General features: G+C 35.8%; 1 protein-coding gene and 3 long non-coding RNA genes across 5 annotated transcripts; 3 read left to right on the plus strand and 1 right to left on the minus strand.

Moving 5' to 3' along the window:
• Positions 1–1,562: 1,562 nt before the first annotated feature.
• LOC145208515 (uncharacterized) lies at positions 1,563–2,474 on the plus strand (the record flags this gene model as incomplete). Its single annotated transcript, XR_013854775.1, has 3 exons — positions 1,563–1,746; positions 1,807–1,892; positions 2,027–2,474. It is a non-coding gene; the product is annotated as an uncharacterized LOC145208515 (long non-coding RNA).
• Positions 2,475–4,234: 1,760 nt separating this feature from the next.
• LOC145208513 (uncharacterized) lies at positions 4,235–6,880 on the plus strand. Of its 2 annotated transcripts, XM_080078955.1 has the most exons (9): positions 4,235–4,444; positions 4,515–4,655; positions 4,893–4,962; positions 5,028–5,118; positions 5,207–5,410; positions 5,615–5,779; positions 5,909–6,083; positions 6,154–6,254; positions 6,346–6,880. In XM_080078955.1, exons 1-9 carry the CDS (start codon positions 4,348–4,350, stop codon positions 6,589–6,591), a joined length of 1,290 nt encoding a protein of 429 aa, XP_079935081.1. In that variant the 5' UTR covers positions 4,235–4,347; the 3' UTR covers positions 6,592–6,880. The 2 variants fall into 2 exon arrangements, with proteins under 2 accessions (XP_079935081.1, XP_079935082.1); XM_080078956.1 differs by lacking the exon at positions 4,515–4,655 and having other exon boundaries at positions 4,239–4,444.
• Positions 6,881–7,325: 445 nt separating this feature from the next.
• Positions 7,326–8,134, minus strand: LOC145208512 (uncharacterized). Its single transcript, XR_013854773.1, has 3 exons — positions 8,021–8,134; positions 7,805–7,891; positions 7,326–7,586 (listed from the first exon to the last, which is right to left on the minus strand). It is a non-coding gene; the product is annotated as an uncharacterized LOC145208512 (long non-coding RNA).
• Positions 8,135–14,358: 6,224 nt separating this feature from the next.
• On the plus strand, positions 14,359–15,103 carry LOC145208514 (uncharacterized). The gene is made up of 3 exons (XR_013854774.1): positions 14,359–14,475; positions 14,622–14,780; positions 14,962–15,103. It is a non-coding gene; the product is annotated as an uncharacterized LOC145208514 (long non-coding RNA).
• The last annotated feature ends 3,247 nt before the right edge of the window (positions 15,104–18,350 follow it).

The raw sequence follows: 18,350 nt of genomic DNA on the forward strand, positions 1-18,350 counted from the left end.
TCGGGAAAACCTTAAACACAGTATATTTACAAAATAAAAAGGGTTTAAACTTGCTTAAATGTACAAAACTTACGCAGTAATGACATTAATATCTGACTAAATCTGGGCAACGTTACAAATCTTTTGACAACAACCTGTAACTGAACCCGGAAATTTCCTGAAGGAAGTGTCGGCCTTTCGGGCAACAGTCACGTGTTGGTATAAGCGCCAATAAGATCACGTCTTACAGATGCTGCACAAAATTGACACCTTATCATACGGATTTGCCCCTGCCAACCGAATGACAAGAAATGTTTCCTTAATGTAATTGGTTAACAATGTGGGCAGATACTTTATCACTATTTTCTTTTCTCACACTGCCGAGGTAGTGTTTGACAATGGCCAGAAAAACAACAGCATGGTTGCCACCATAGGCGTCGATTTAGGGGTGACCGGGGTGACATGTCTCCCCTCCTGAAAAAACAGGGGTGACAACATATGTATTGTCTCCCCTGTTTTTTGTTTGAAATAAAGTATTGCCAGAAAAACCACATACACGCCTATGCCGTAAACCGGCTGTTTGTACGATCGAAGGTCACAATCAATGACAAACGCAAGTGTCTCGCGGTTTGTTGTGCAACGTAACAATGGTTGCAGTAACAATCGGCATTGTTATGTGATAGTTAATTGTTTTATTCTCAGCACAGGCTGGCCGGCCAATTGGCTGCTTGCTTGTGTTTGAAAATTACTGATGTAAAGAAATATTATATATTATATGTCAACCATCTAATGGCGCCTAAAATGCCTAGATTAATTTCTAACTTGAAGCGCAGATTGAGCTGAACAGTCTGACGATCAGTCTTAGCTGTTTATAACCTCATTATCTATATTGTGACGCTTAGGGTATCTGGTTTTTCGCATTGTTTGCACACAATAGGCATAAAAACGTCTGGCGCATATGGCCCTTAGGCTGGTAATACTTTTTCAGTTACATAAAATGTGTTTAGAGCAGCTTGAAAATTGTAATATTTCACGAAAGAGTTTTTATTTAGGCCACGGCCGCCAGTACATATATTTTAATAAACATGTTCATGCCCGCAGGTTGTGCACCGCTGGACTAGTCAAACTAATGTATAGGCATTTTTGCAGCTAAAACGCAAGCAACCCTCGAAAAATACGTTTTCTGTTTAATGTTGAGTCATTTAAAAATCGTCACACGCAATGTAAATGAATATCTTGAACAACGTATATACTTGAATCCTGTCGCAACTTTATTATCTGACTGCGTGGAAGTTATATCTGCAAACTTTATTTCGTTACGTGCAACCGAATATGGGTCATAACTTCGTGCGGTCGCCAGGACAACGGAGCAGTTAACGCAACTGCTTTGTGTTCCTACGATTGTGGGTTTTAACCGCTGATGTATGTTTTTATAACATGGAAAGGTCTCCCCTAAAATTTTGCAAATAATTAAAAAAATCGACGCCTATGGTTGCCACTATAGTAAAAATAGTAAAACGGGTGACTCTGATGCTTTGATTATGTTTTTCATAACTAAACCTCTTTAAAATCGCTAAAAACAGTGTATACTAACTGCAAACGCGAACTTATTTTTTCAGAAGCAATACAGTCAACGGAAGAAACAGTGACAGAAACTGAACCTGCATCACATTTTGTTATTTATTGGAAGTCATTGGCAGTAGGCGGTGGCGTGGTTTTGATTGTTTTTGCATTGTTGTCGATCGTGGCACTTTGCGTTTGGAGACGGTAAGTTACAAGATTGTGGTTAACAACGATTGATATCACTACACTTGTTTGTACACAAAGGTTTCGCAAAACTACTTTGGACCCTCGCCTTAATACCCAAAATCAATCCGATGGTATTAGTATGAGCAGGTGGTTGAGTCCTACAGGTAAGCTGGATATAAATTTTAACAAAACTTAGCGCCAAACAGAATTAATTGGGCCAAAACAGAAGACGTTTTACTTTGCTTTAATCCAAGTTTGTTCAGGCCAATTAGCTCATACAGTAATCATTCTATCACAGGTCAAATATAAAACTCAGAACGCCAATACAGCCATAACAACTTTTGAACTCAGCAGTTTCCGATGAGAAAAGATTTCCGCGGCAACAAAACCACATGTAAATTTATTTTAACAATCCTTCTGTTTCCAAACATGATTTGTGACAGCATACAAACGTCGTTATTAAAAAGTCATTAAATTTAATGTGGTGCAAACAGCGAAAATGCTGTTGGAGAAACTCTTGAAGTTATCTCATACGCTGGCATCGATCATTGCTAACTACTTAGTGCTTCTTACCGGAACGGAACGTTATACCGGAAATGAATAAATAAAATTTTTGGTGGAAAACCGAACCGAAACAAAAATCGTATTTTTTATCCCGGCATTAAGCTGTTGTTTTTTCCCCATGTTTGACTTATATGACAGATGCTATGTGATTTTTTGTGTTGTAACTTTCCTTTTTCGTTCGCGTAGGAGTTGGAAACAACCTGAATAAATATTATTGTGTTAAGACCGAAATACCGAAAAAATACATGTGAATTTCAAGATTTTATATTGGTAAGAGTGGAAGGAAATAAAAATATGGATACGGGAATTTCAGGAATTTTCGCCCCTGCCCCTGCTCTTGTGTCACATTATAGAGCTCATTGTGAAAACGAGTAGATTTATTGAGCACACGTACGAAGTGACGAAGTACGCTATAGTCATTGACAAGGACACATGGAAACCTATAAGACAGGTTCAAGTTACCGCATTAAAACAAAAACAAAATATTGTGCCGAAATATAAATGCTTGCATTATATCAGTAAAAATAATTGCACTTGTAGTCCATTGTAGCCTATACCAACAAAACTCATCACTAAATTTCTAAGAGGACACCAGAGTGGAAGAATATGCAAGAGGGTTGTTACGACATTCTGGCATTGTGGTACAATCACGCAACACGTGATGTGACGTAGATGTAACGTCACGTGATTTGCAAAGTTACACACAGAATAAATAACCTTGTTTCGTTTCGTTCTGTTTCGGTAAAACAATTTTAAAGTTATTGAAAGGAAGGACCCATGTTGGGGTTGCTTTATCTGCATTGGATCAGCATTGACGTGTTTTTAATTTCCAGATCCGAAGATTATTTTGTTATTTTTGTGAAGTCATTTTGTACAGCCAACTTTAATACTGCACAATTACACTGAAGCATAATTGAATGATCGTGCTTGCTTTCGAAGAATAATATTACAGAGGGACAACAATAGAACAATACGGAGAAAAAAATTGCCATAATGTCAACAGTATTTATTATCCACTGACTCTTAAAAAAACTTTTTAGAAATGGCCAATATTGGGTATTTTATATATGGTTACTATGTTATTTAATTTCTTCAAAAGTAATTTGACGGGTGCTGGTGTTCTATTTGTTTGGGTTACAGACCGAGTTATAACTCGAGCCGGGTGTGGGCTTAAATGTCAAATGTAAATTATCGTCGAACGGTTCTGGCTCACACTGTAAATTATTTTGGGTAAAAAACTCGCAACATTTTGGGTAATAGCTATAATAACCCAAAACGACATTGGCATAAAACTTGTTTTACCCAAAATATCAAAAACGCTTACCCAAATTTATTTAGGGTAGATTATCTTCCTACCCAATTCATGATATATACCCATGAAGCATTTTGGGTTGGTAACATTTTTACCCAAAACATGAGAATCACCCTTTATGATAAAATGGGTTAATTCTTATTTTACCCAAAATATCAAAAACGCATACCCAAATTTATTTAGGGTAGATTATCTTCCCACCCAATTCATGATATATACCCATGAAGCATTTTGGGTTGGTAATATTTTTACCAAAAACATGAGAAACCTTTACGGTAAAATGGGTTAATTCTTATTTTACCCAAAAAGGTTATAAGACTTCTGTGTTGGAATGGGTGATTTGCACATTTACCCAAAATGGGGCAATTTGCATGTTTGCAATGTTGTATGTGTTCGTAATTAAAATGCGTAACTACATATTTTTGACCAAAAAAAAACGGTCCTCTGCATGCAATTACCGGTAACAGGATTTTATGTTGCGGTAATTTAAAAAAAATAATGATTAAAAACATAAGTTTTTTAATGTGATTTGTGATGAAAAATACATAACAATGATAATTAGGTTTTATGGTAATACGATGTTTTAACTTGTGAAAAGATAGCTTCACAATTTGTTTCAAATTTTGCGCTCTTTTGGCGTCATCTAGTGATTGGCGGGAATTTGCCCGAAACGTCAGTCGAACGTTGACTTTATTAAGTTCGGTTCACGTGTGATAATATCCAGCAACGTGTTTGAAGAAACAATGAATTCATCTGTAGACATTGTCATCAATTTGGTTCGAGATACTTTACATGAAATCCCAGAGAATGATTTGGAAAAAATTTGTAAGGAGTTTAGTGGTATGTACAAGTTGTAACTTCGATGATGCAAAAGTATGTTATTTTTCTAGCTGTAAGTTTTTTTCTGCAGATAACAAAATCGACTCGTCGGCTTTAAAATGTGTCAATAATTTTGACACTCTAACAACAATTTTGCCAGGTGTGCCTTTTGGGCACACTCTCAAACTCTTTGGTGCCATTAGAGAATTCAACACAAGCAAAGATGAGTTTTGTGAGTCGGATGACACCCTGCCTGTGACGTCTGATGACTCTTTTTCATTTATTTCAACATCTACACCAAATAGTATACCTATGGTCATATCTGAGGATTGTAGTGATAGTTTGTCAATTGGAAATTAGTCTGAGCTCGCTGGTCCAAGTTTTGAAAATACAACCCATCCAATTCCAAAATCATTTCCTATAAAATCCTGTCAATTTGGATATCATGCAAAAATGTTGATAAATACAGGTTCACTTACTGACAAGGGAAAAAGAGAAATAACCTCTGAGATGATTAGAGTAATGAAAAATTATGAAAGGTACCTGTATTCTGTTTGTTAGTGTGCAACATTGTATTTAGTAAACTTTTGTTCATTTTAACCAGCCATCCTGGTAGACTTTTGAGAAGAGCAGCAGTTTCAGCTTTAGTGACACTTGGAAAAGCTTCACTGGGTTTAAGTGATGAAGAAGCCAAGGTAGCTGTTCATATTTGATATAACTGTAATCTACTGATGTATTTGTAAAATAAAGCTATGGAATATTACTAATCAGTTTGTTCTTCAGATCTTCTGGTTGCACAAAATTACTCAAAAATTTAATATGCAACTAAAACAAATCAGAAAGTCACAAAAGGAAAAAACGCCATCCAAAAGAGTCAGCAACAACTTGTCAGGGCTTGCTAATACATCAGTTGCTAAATGCCGAAAGGTTTCCAATACATTTGAAAATCACATGGAGGAGAATTCTTTAATGGAACAACACCAAATGGTTTGTTTGTGTTTGAACAAAACCACTTTATTTATTCATATTTATTTTGTGTAACATAGGTGTGTTAAACATCATGCCTTGTTTTATGTGCTACTTACAATAAATACATGCCATACCATATAATGCTGTTTTACTGTGGAATATCATACTTTATAATCATGCATGTTTCTCATGAAAATACTTTTTAAAATAACATTTATTCAGAACCTGAAGCAAGAATTTATGAAACCAATCATTCTCCGAAACAAACAAAAAATTTCAGAGTTAATGGCACAAACATTTTACTTCCGACAAAAGTACATAGCAGATAAGAAACCTACACCACAGACAATGACAAAGGAGTGGCCTGCAATATCTACATTTGATGAAGTAAGATTTTTTATTTATCTATGGTTGCTTTGTCTTAATACAGAATTTATATGTTTGTTAAAATAGTTGTTTAATTTTGCCACTATTCAGTTGTATGTGTGTGCTATTGTTGGCTTGTTTTGTTTGCAGCTATTAAGGGAAATGAACAGAATTCAACAAATTAATCCTACCTTGGACAAACTGCAGACAAATGGGGAAATTTTGTTTGACAAAGTAATTGCTTATGTACAGAAAGTCCAAACTGGGTCCAAACTTGAAAGAATATTGAAACAGATTCCTATTGAGGATAACAACACCAACCAGGGTAAGTCTACCATATTTTTAGACATATGTAAATGTGATCTAAAAATAATATTCGTTATTTTTCCCAACAGACTGGAAACTTGTTATTGGGTTGTGGCTTTTAACTAACCTTTTCCCAAATAAGACAAAGAAACACTTTGGCTTGGAGAGATATCTTCTGGACCTTTATCCGGTAAAATGACAATAAATTTATTTTTTTAATGAACTTACTATATTCTAACATAGTGTCTTTGATGCATGTACATAACTCTTTGTACTTGCAGACCAATACAACCTATGAGGATGTAAAAAATGAATTACCAGACCGCCACCAACCAGTTCTTATTTTATTTGGGACACTTGTAAAAATTCAAAAAATCTGCCTAATGTCGGAAAAGAACATTGTAATGCAGGTAGACTCGATTGTGCAGGGTGTTGTTGCCCTTCTGTCTTATTATTATGCAATTAACAATGAATACTGCCCCCATGTGTGCAAGGCCCTGCAGTTTTGTTCAAAAATTTTTTTTTAAAAAAAGCCACCGATTGTTGACTCTGTTAAAGAGCTGGCAATGAAGTTGGAATTTTGACATTCACTCATTTACATAGCAGTACTTATTATAATGACTAAATTGAATACCTGAATCAAGTATTCTTATGTGCTGTACATTATTAATACAGTGCATGATTGTGTATATACTGTATTGTTTGTATAAAAACGTGTTTCTTGCCAGTCTGGGTTACTTGGGTCATTTTTCAACTGTTTAGCCAACTTCATTTTTGTCATTGCATTGTCATGGGACAATAAAAGTATTTTTGACATCAATGTGTGAACATTTTAAGGCTTGGATTTTTACATGGTTGGGTGCAGTGAGGTTTTACCTAAATGTTTGGGTATTTAGTACCCAATAAGTTTGGGTGTTCATTACCCAACAAGTTTGGGTGTTTTTTACCCTATAAGTTTGGGTGTTTATTACCCAATAAGTTTGGGTGTTTATGACCCAAAGCATTTGGGTTAAAAGAACCCAAACAGCATTTTGGGTTTACCAACGAAGGTACCCAACAAGCTACCCAATTACTTTGGGTAAAAATAACCCAATATCATTTACAGTGCAGGTTCGGGTTTTGAGTTTTATTCCCAATTTCGGGTTTGCTTCGCATGAAGTCACAAAGTTTACCATTCCGATTCAGGTATTTTAGGATTTAAATTTTCCGGATTTTCTATCCTAAGTTGGTTGTGCTCATTCCCATCTCATACAAGGTCAAATAATTTGAAATTCGTTTTATTTACAAAAAACAGACATAAAAGACTAAAACAGTGGGGTTTTGATCAGGCAATGTTAAAGATTTCAGAAGCAATAACTCATTGTCAAACAATGGCAAGACTTAATTGCACATGGCTAGTGACTATAAAGCAAGTTGCTACTGTCATAAGAAGTATGCCGTCTCGCACGCCACAAGTTTGGTGTTCCAGAACCTTCCCTCATCTCTTCTTCGTTGCTTGCAGTACTTCGGAACTTTCTAAAATCTTTTAACCACATTCAAATAAAAATAGTTGTTGCTGACAAATAGTAAGGGAGCTATCTACAAGTAAGTGCACTGCACAACAAACACTTGTTTTGGGAACCAGAGGTGTCAAGATTAACTATGTCCTGCTCCTTGTTCATGATGCCCTGAACAAGTCCTTACATTACATATGTTGGTTAACCCAGCCTCTAAAGCGGGGGAAATTCTAAAGTATCCCACCTTCAGTTAGTGCTTCTAGTTGATTCGCATATTTGTGGCATTGCTGCTGGGGTGGTAACGGTTCCAGGTAGTCGTGATGATGGGCATCTAAAAAAGTAAAATTGGTTAACTAAGTATTTTTTATTACCTGTCGCATTTTGGTAAATAACTAACCCCAGCATACATTCACACTTGTAGTTGAACCTAATGTTGGTCCTAATACAAACTGTGACTTACGCTTTAGATCAGTGGTTTTTGATAATGGATTCCTTTTGTTTATTGGCAAGCCGACCCGCACACAAGATTTCTTTTGCACCCTCTTAAACCCTCACAAATTTCCGGCCGGAAACAATTGCTTTAGAGCGCCAAATAACATATGCTATTTCTATTTTTTTTGTTAACATGTGAGTTTTAGAAGTGGACATAAAAGAAAATTTGGACAAACAAGTAATTTTAAATTTACACAAAAATAGTAAAAGATAGAACTATATGTTAAATTTTCTGTACGTCTCAGCTACATGTACCTTCAGGTTCGCAGTAGCTATGAAAGCTGTGTCTCCGTGTAAGTGTATGAGGAAGTGCTGGCCGCGTGGCAACTTTCACGTGATCTAAACAAGCAACTATTTCTTAGTAATGGAACAGAAAACCCACATCTTCTAAGAAATATGCAGCCGCTGAATGTTATCTTGCATCAACCATTGCTAAGAGGTAATGTTTGTGCTAACTAAATCGTTACCTCTTCGTCTTATAACAGCACGCCTGTCCTTACGAATTTTCTGCTTGATCCGACGATTTCTGGAGAAAATAATGATATGAAAAACAACTCACAATAAATGTAAGATGCTTGTGAAAATTGTGATTAAAACATAAACATTAGAACATTTAAATATTAAAGATTATACACTTCAATTGCATCAATAATTAAAGAAAATGCCATTGTACATACCGCAAGCGAAAGAAAATAACCAGACAAGCGGCTTCCATACACAGCAGAAGAACTGATGTTGCTACACTGATAGCCACGAAAAGTCCTGGATTGCAATCTTGCTGAGCTTCAGTCGAACCTTGTTTTATGCGAAAAAATATGTTCGCAATAGCGATATGTTGCAAACAAACGGGAATAAACTCCAACACACTATTGATTACATTTGTTTAAATAAACATATTGGTCGAATAAGTGATTACATGGGCACCATCCTTTGTTATAGTGGATACGTTTGGTGATAGATAATGGTTGAATGATTTGGACACGTTTATTGGCGTTTACACCCTTCGAGTATTATACAGAATCATCAATAAAATTTGCACTTCCCTCACGAGATACAAAAAAATGATTGAACTCACCTGAAGTTTTGATTGGATTATCGCACATAAGAAAGAAGAATGTTACATTAAAGCTGAAAGAAGATACATGTTTGTCATCAGTTGTAACCATCAATCGCGGTGGCCAGTGAATGCTTGCGCTTGGGTAATGTATTGTTGTAGAATTTTCAAGGCAAGTATCTTCTCCCGGCCTAGGCGCCTTAACCGAAGAGAAATGTAACCACTGGCCGGCCCTTGCATTGTGGAACGATGTACCTAGAGAATTTTACATTAAAACTTCACAAACCTTAATCAAAGAACGTTTTCTTACGTTACTTGCTATCAAACCAGAATATCGACATTTAAAAAAAATGATTCCTGAAACACAGCGAAAGTAAGATGGAAATCCTGATTCGATTGTTTTGTAAGTATGGAATTTAGTCTCTAAAAAACCTACCATTTGGTAAAGTTATTTGATTTTTGCCTTTCATAGATGTTTGAAATGCTATCCAAGTATGTAGAATCCAGTTAGTACAGTTATTAGGTGGATGAATTCTCCACACACACGTTTCTTTGACCCCTGGTTCGGATGTATATATCTCAAGTTTCGATTCCCTTATTGGAACATGAATATCACCACAACGCATCTGACCTCCGGAAAAAAGACCTGTATCGGGATAATAAAAGAAACTGCTTCAGAACAAGAAGTGCTATGAAACTGCAGGAAACATATACTTCAGTTTACAAAACTGTTTTAATAAGTTTGCATAAATGATACTGAACAAAGAGTTTTAACTACTTTTTTATGTTTAAAACAGGCCATACCAAAAAGAAAACTGATAAAGAGCTTCGCATCCATTTAGAAGTTTGCGGTCATTCTATATTGATCATCAGCAATTGTTTCTTTTAAAACTAACGCACAACTGTTGCAGTCAAACTTCCACAGAAAATTGGGGAAATCAGAAATTCGCAACATGGGAATTCCACCACCTTGTTACGTACATTTTGTGGAGCTAAGTATAAATAGAATCTTCGTGGCATTTATGTAAGGCATTGGGAGGACAAGTAATTCCAGAAACCGAGATTTTTAATAACTGTTGCTTCCCTGTTCGGTCGATTTAAGGTTCTAAATTCATATCAACATCTCATGGCGCAAAAAGTGTTGTAAAGTTAAATTTCCCAATGCCTGTGGTGTAAAATAAAGCCGCATCTATGTTATTCAAAATGTAAGCCCTAAAAAAGTTTTTAGGCTTTAAAGCACTGCTGAAGCAGATAGTTTTGTAGCTCTATTATTGTCTGTTTATAAATACATCTTAGGTTTGCAGCAATCTACACGACCACAACATAAGGACTTTGCGTCAAGTCACGGCAGAAATATTATCGCACACTTATCACGTAAAGTTTATGAGAAAAATAAAAAAGGTTTTTTTCACAAAACATTTTTCACAAAATTGATAATTTTTATTGCTTTTTTAAAATGTTTAAATTCATTGCAGGTAATCAAATTAAGACAAAATACAAAGCCAATGAGTTGAAAAAGTATATTTGCAGGTATTCTGAGCGTACGCAAACCGGATTCTTAACCATACCTTATTTGAAAAATTAATAACAACGCTGTGGAAATTTCAACGCTTCTAAGAAATGTTTTTCGCTTAGAGAAATTTTGCGCGTAATGTCACGATTTTTTTTTTAGGCTATTTAGAAAAAGATGGACCAAGGTGTTGCAACCCAAGATACAACCATCACATCACAAATCATATTTGTGTAACGTAAGGCTTCTTGGGTTTTAAGGAAGTACGGAAGGTATAGTTTACCGATGCTGAATAGTTTACAAGCGAATATAACGTGTAATTTCAAAATCTAGGATCAGCGTGGGAAATTATGGACTTAAGAAACAATTTTCTGATTTTACTCATAGGTAATGTACGTTAAGCTGGTACAGTTAATTTGAAGTACTTAAATGGCATTGTGGAGGTTTACTCTCCTTGCAGGCAGGTTCAATCTCTCAATATAATATATATGTGATCAATTAATCCTCTAAGGCAGTGGTTCTTAACCTTTTTTCTGTTGTTACCCACAAAATGTTTTGATGGATATCAATTACCCCTTTTTAGAAAAACATCACCTAATATAGCTTGCAATCCAAAATAAACCCACAGAAAAGTCATTATTTATTGTACATTCAAAGGTTCATTTCAAATGCAGTTAATGGGAAGGTTGATACTGCTTTTTAACTACTAAGCCTGCAAATCTAGGCTGAGTGCAGGAGAGACAACATCGCATATCATCATCAATCTGAAGCATGTTTCGATATTTTGTCTTTATAGACACCATTGCGGAAAGATAACTATAACAGAAAATCTATGTTACCCCTTTTAAAATGCCAAATCACCCCTTTGGGGGTAATTACCCACAGGTTAAGAACCACTGCTCTAAGGTTTTGATCAATAATTACTTGACGAAGAGAAGACAAAACTCTCTGGCGCCCGGCGGTAACGTAGGATTAGTCAAGCCATATTATCACCTGTGATTACATTCTTCTAGGTTTTCTTCCAGGCGGCCAAATGCGCTGTGGAGTGGTAGATCTTATACCACATAACAACTTCGCTTATGTTACCCATACTTCACAACCTGGTATTAATGAAACTTGTCTGTGGAGAGTTCACCCCCCTAACAGCAGCACCAACTGGGTTATGTACGCTTGGCTTGTGATCCAACAACCAATCAGTCAAAAGCTGAAGATTTTGCAACCAAATGGTAATTTATTCAAATCTGATACTGTTTCATTTGCACTTTATTTTCTTTTTTACTTCGTTGCAAGTAATAATGTATTTGACATAAAAAGACTTTTATCGAGCATTCAAGCAGTCCATTTGTGAATGCTGAACAGCTGTTACAGCAAACGTTCGTTTGTTTGATTATACATAGAACTCTATATCAGGGGTACTCAAATGGCCGACCGCGGTCCACATCGGGACCTTCGAGGCGTTGGATGTGGACCTCGACGGTCTTTAGATTATACGGGTACATACGCTATCACTTGTGTGTTAATTACTTGATCATTGAAACATACCAGCAGTTTTTCAAACGGGGTCCGCATTGCGATGTTTCAGGAGACTACGACAGCTAAAGTTATGGTTATAAGTCATTCCAAAATCGTAAATATAGTCATATTGTGCAACTGAGACTAAAAAATGGTCTATTATTTTACCACACATAATTAACTAAACGGCAATTGTTTGCGCATAATTTTGTTTGTGACGCAATAAACTCAATTTTGAATCATTGCCAAAGTGATCCTGCAAAACTAGATAAAATGTGGTTTGTATGCAGTTGTGCCAATATTCTTTTGCAAAGTAAATTAACGTTCAGTGCTCAATACAAGCTTTCTTTTGTTGACACACATTCGGTTTGAACAAATGTGTTTATGATGGTCCGCGATTAGAACCAAAATCGGCTAAGACATGCCACATTCGCATTACTGACAGAAGTGTCCGGACATTTTTGCCTTTTGTATCTGGACCTTGACAAAGTTATTTGAGTAGCCCTGCATTATAGATGAACGATGTGATGAGTCATGCATAATCGCCGTTGTGGTTATTCGTCAATTATCATTTGCCTCGGCAAGATTTTAACAGATGCAATGCAATCCAGGTGCGTGGCTAAACAACGTCACAGTTGGAAAAGTGACGTGCTTGGCTTACGTCAATGCCTTAACACCGGGCCAAACCAGCTGTCCCTCAAACGCGCCAACTGAGCAAGTATGCAACAGCCGTACATCGGTCAGCACGCACTGGCCACCACAATTGGAGCTTGTATTCCAGGATGATGAAGATACGCAACGATCGGTCGCGGTTACGTTTCTATTTCAACTGTGTAAAAATCCAATTACACTTTCAGGTAAACATCATAAGTATCTGTCATGAATGATTGTGTGATTATTTCATAATTAAAAAAATATTTTGAACAATTTGACAAGTTTGTGTTCCGAAAATTGGGTTTCTGTCTTAAATGAAACACTTTTGTATAGCCATTTTTCGGAATACTTTTGTATCGCCATATTTGTTTGTAATTATGTACAGTTTGTGAACTTGTTCTTTCGTTTCAGCATTACTTAAAACATTTTTCTCAGTGTTGATAAAAATGGGGTCGCATGCAAATTCTGATTTCATTTTCCCTTAAATTGGGGTCGCCTATAAAAAAGGTTGAAGACCACTGGCTTAGAGCAATGCTCTTTACTTTTTAACCCGGCTTCTTTCGGATGTTTTATGACAGGAACCGATGTGATCGACATAACAATCACCCGGCTGTTTTGCGAGTTTACAGGCTTTCAAACAAAGGGGTATACAGCTGGAAACATGCAAATGTAAAGTAACATTTCTCAATAGAACGGAACTATACATTGAATAGTAGTCTGCCCACATTTGTAATCATACACACACCGCAAATGTCCAATTAATTATTGCCACTTTCACACATAAAACGTTTTGGGGCCCTGTATGTTCCTTCTTCACATACACATTTGTGGTTGTTTTGGTGCCCTTATAACACTGTTGCAATCGCAGATAACTACGAATTAAACAGCTTCTAAACACAACGTCTCTTTTTAGTATTTGAAAACACCCTCACTGTAGCTTTGTTAGGAACCGGGTTTGGGATATCTTTATTTGTCAACTTCGTGCTTTGTGGGTGTCTGTCCAGATTCCAAGGCAGGAATAGGTATGATCGTTTTGTGTTAAAAAAACTGTGTGCTTTTTTATAACGAGACTAAAACCAACGGTTTGGCAAATGGTTTTTAAATATTTGGGTTTGAATAGTAAAAAAACAAAATTAATGCATCAGTCATTGAAAGTGCAATTACTTTTAAATATTGTTTGTCTTATCCAACTTCCGATTATGCAGTAAACCTCAGTCAATCCGGACCCGAACGGCTAAAAAAATATTGGATCAAGTAAAGATCTAGTTTAACCGATGTCTATTAGTTTAATTCTTACTTCATTACAAATCATTTGTAACTCAAGATTTATCCGAATTGGGCGAAGATCCAAATTCACCGAGTTGTACAGTAACTTATAATTAAACCCGCCCATATATGATGTAAGAGATTTTTTTGTATTATCGTTTTAAATCACGCAGAAATTTGACATTAAAGAAAAATTTTAAATCCATAACTCGTTGGGTATGAATTATAGGCTATAGTGATTGTTTTTTGAAAGAAAAAAAAATTTTTTTATTTTCGGTAAATAGAAACGTGCCACAAGCTAACCAACCCATGCAACTTTTAACCGTTCAACAGCCGTCGTCTATTCTTTCTGTTCCAGTCGCTCAAACCAGCCAACCACCAAACTACCCTGTTACTGAAAGTACAGCTCCTCCTAATTTTCGTTTGAGTACGTGTTTACAACTTTTTCACGTTTCGTGTGTTGTATTTACAACTCACTGTTGGTTGTCTTATTTGTGTTTTTATATTGCATTTACGATTAAACTTTTAGCTGTTTTAAACACATTTCTGTAGTGATTTAAAATTGCTTTGCAGATAATCAACCTGCGGTTGTTAGAAGCACACCAGCCAAGCTAGAATATGCAAAACCGATCGAACAAGGTTTCCGCGACTCTCCTACAGTTGCCGAAACAAGTGGACAACAAAACTTTCATGGAACTGTGAACAGACTTCCTTCTCCAAATTTTCGCCCTAGTATGAGTGACAGAAAAACTCTGTAAACTTGTCTGGATCTTTGTATCTTTGTAATTTTGCACAATTCTTGTGTGTTTTGGTAGGATATTTGGTTCGTCGTACATAGTTGAAAGACCCCAATTGACGCTTGAGCCTACATAAAGTGTAAAATTAATCCTGAAATTTTAAAATCGTTTTGCAGGTGATAAGTCTGCTGTTGTTGGAAGCGGATTAACGGAAGCAGGCTATCTAAAACCGATCCAACAAGGTTTGCCCGAGTATTTTCCATTGTCTGAATCAGGCCCACAGCAAAGCAGGCACCAAACTGAAGTCGGGCATTCTGCTTCCTACTTGCATCCAAGTGAGAGTGTTATCTGACCTTGGTGATCTTTTAGTGTTATAAATTCGGTTTTATATATTCAAATGCTTGCCGGCAAAATAAAACACACATGTGACCTTTAATAATATTTAATTGTACAAAGACAATCTGTTTCTAACATTTTGTTCATCGTACATTTCATGCATGTTTTTTTTTTGGTATCGACGAACAACATTTCCTTGATTTTAAAGTCTATTCTATCATGATTGTAAACTCGTTTTGCAGATGATAGAAGTGCGGTTGTAGGTAACAGACCAGGCAGTGCTGGATATCTGCAACCGATCCAGAAAGATTTGCCCGATTACCTGGATTTCAATGAATCCACCTGAAGCGATTTGACAATTCATTGCAAGCTTATAATTATGTAATCTTTTCTAAATTTTCAACAAAAAAGTAAAATATAGAATGACTTTTATTAAAGCTTCAGTCTGTTCTTCGCACAAATGTTTCTTTATCTTCTCACTATTAAATTATATTTATGCTGTAACATAAAGCATTGCTATGTTTGCTCGTGTGTTTTCCAGGGAATCTTTATAGTATTGTGATTTATGTAAGCTGCATCGTTTCCAAAATCTATTGTTTCCTTTTACATTCCAAAAAAATGCGCTTTAAATGTTGTTAGTTTGTTTTAAATGTATGTCTTGTTTATTTCTTTTAAAATTTGTTTTACTTAGAAAACATAACGGTATATTTCTTATTTGGTGTTGAAACAACCAATCTACATTTTGGATCTATGAGATTACTTGTCAACAAACATTTATTGTGTCATTTTTGCAATTTAGTACCCGTGCTTTGTAAAATCCTGGGCACGTTTATTTCAGCTTTTAGCATTGACATTACACGCAAAACGATAGATTATCTATTATTGATTTCACTAAAGTGTATGATTAACTACATTGTTTGGATAGTGATATTGCATTCCTAACTGTCTTTTGAAACCCTAACCAGTTCATTTTTTACCAAACTGAAATATATCCACTCTTCGGTAAAACATTTAGAAAAGTAATTAAGATAACAGCCGTCATAAACCGTAAATATTCCATTTTGTCAAATTTTTCTACCTGGTAAATCATTGTGCATAAATTGAACTGTTTTGGAAAGTCAACATACGTTTTTTTTCGGATGTGACGTGATTTTAGGTTTTCAGAGTATCATCGACTTACATTTAGAACTCGCGTTACTTCCGGGAACAACCGTTTTTAAAGTTTCGAAACTCGTAAAAAACAACACAGTATTGAAACAAGAATGTTAAAGCACATTCCTTGTCACGATGTATGTGTTATTTTCCCATTATTGTGGTGTTTCAAAAACTGCATTGTGCTTGAAATTCTTGAAATTCTTCCTTTGAAACCGAAACTGCATTTTGTAAACGTGTTTCTGCAAACATACCATACATAGCTATCCATATTTTATTCCCTATTTACTTGAAAGCTTGTAGCTGCAATTTGGAACTACTGCTGGTTTGATGTGAGTTATCTGTTTTGGGTAAATGCAAACCCTAAATCTTCAGTTTCAGATGATATATGCTAATTATAGATTGCTTGATTATTTGCGCAAACATTTAAACGAAAAGGTAAATCATTAGTGATGTTTGACATGTGCTTTATATATGTGGAGTAATAAAACAAATTGTTGTACACATTTGCTTGATTTCACAGCGTTTCTAAAAAGCTTTTAAGCCTGAAATGTGGCAACTGCTTTGGGCTGCTCCGAACGTTTAACTTTTCAGTTCGTCCTGTTCTTCTGCATTTCCAGCAACGGTATCGTAATCATCGTAGATGCTTTCGATGCTCTTCGAGTCTAAAGTAGTGGAGGTTTGTCTTAAAATTACTCGACGCCAGACAAAAACACAAAAAAACATCCACGCCAGAACCAACAACGCCATTATTTTGCTATTAATTTCAATATTAGCAATACTGGCGCTTAAAAACTGTAAAAAAATTATATTACCGTCCTTTGATTTATTCGGTCTAGCATACGACTGTGGTGATTGTCCGACTGGTAACGGTTCTTGGTAATCATGATGTTCCTTATCTTCTATTACACAGAACATGGATCAGCTTTTGTTTTAAATAATTAAAATGTGCTTTTTAGGTCTGTGGCAATTCTGTGCTTAAAAAGCTTTTAGTCAGTATGGATGGCTTTACAGAACTTTGCCAATTTTGTGAAATCGAATAAGTTATACCAACCTTTACTTTCGTCGTATGTGTTGGCATTTGAAATCGGTTGCGGCGATGAAATATGCTTGACTAAAAGAAAAAGTATGGTCAGTTACAAGCAAGATGATTGTACACCTGATCCTATCACATTGACATTTAAAGTTGTTAGGTCGCTAACATTACAAAAAACCTAAACTACCTCTCTTTGTGATAATTAAAAAATGTCATCTTTGTAAGTTATTGGGGCGAAATTGAAAAAGAAGTTCCCCAAAATTTTCGTATCGCTTCCCTAGCAGCATGTTGATGTCAACACGCCTGTCTTCATTAATGGAAAAAGAATCATTTGATTATTGGCGCCGTTTCAAATGTCATGTTAGAGTAGGTCAATTTTTCCTAAACGTTTTTACTAGTTCTTATGTTGGTCGTTAAATAAGAGTTGTTAGCAAATGTTTCTTGTAACAACGTTTGGTTGTAACGCAAAAAAATTATTGAAAATATGTAAAAAGGCTACTTAACAATGATGTAACATAAAATCTGACCATCTGCAACTTTAAAACTATTTTGACAACAACCATATTACGAACCCGGAAATTACCTGAATAGTTTTGTTGGCTTTTGAACAACAGTCACGTGTTGGTTATGCGCCAATTAGCGCATGTTGTGTAGATGCTGTACGAAATTGGGCATACCATGTTTTGTCAAACTGTTTCAAATGTGTTACGAACTCCTATGTTAAGCAATTTACTGTAGTCATCGTTGCAAGACGGCCATCAGTGTATGTTGTCTTCTATCATCTTGTTCTAACTGGGTGTTTTGTTTTCTTTGTTACGATTATTGTTTTCTTACCAACTGCGTAAATGTGCTTCGACAGTCCAAAACAAAACAATAGTGTACGAACAAGATCCAGGATTGTTGGCAGCAGTTGGGACTGTCCCAGTGATTCTACTGCTCTGCATTGAAGCCGTTGCTTTGGTGCTGTACATCCGATATCGGTTGGTTTGTAATGTATTGATTAAACTTATACAGTGTAGCCCAACTGAACATTACAAAATT

The sequence above is a fragment of the Phallusia mammillata genome, unplaced genomic scaffold (assembly GCF_965637545.1).
Source record: "Phallusia mammillata unplaced genomic scaffold, kaPhaMamm4.hap1.1 HAP1_SCAFFOLD_296, whole genome shotgun sequence".
Taxonomy (NCBI): domain Eukaryota; kingdom Metazoa; phylum Chordata; class Ascidiacea; order Phlebobranchia; family Ascidiidae; genus Phallusia; species Phallusia mammillata.

What these genes read in the sequence shown, in the direction of transcription:
- LOC145208513 (XM_080078955.1), top strand. Translation starts at nt 4,348, where the DNA reads ATGAATTCATCTGTAGACATTGTCATCAATTTGGTTCGAGATACTTTA. An exon ending in CACAAGCAAAGATGAGTTTT is followed by an intron (nt 4,656 to 4,892) that starts GTGAGTCGGATG and finishes TGATAAATACAG; the next exon opens with GTTCACTTACTGACAAGGGA. An exon ending in CAATATCTACATTTGATGAA is followed by an intron (nt 5,780 to 5,908) that starts GTAAGATTTTTT and finishes TTTTGTTTGCAG; the next exon opens with CTATTAAGGGAAATGAACAG.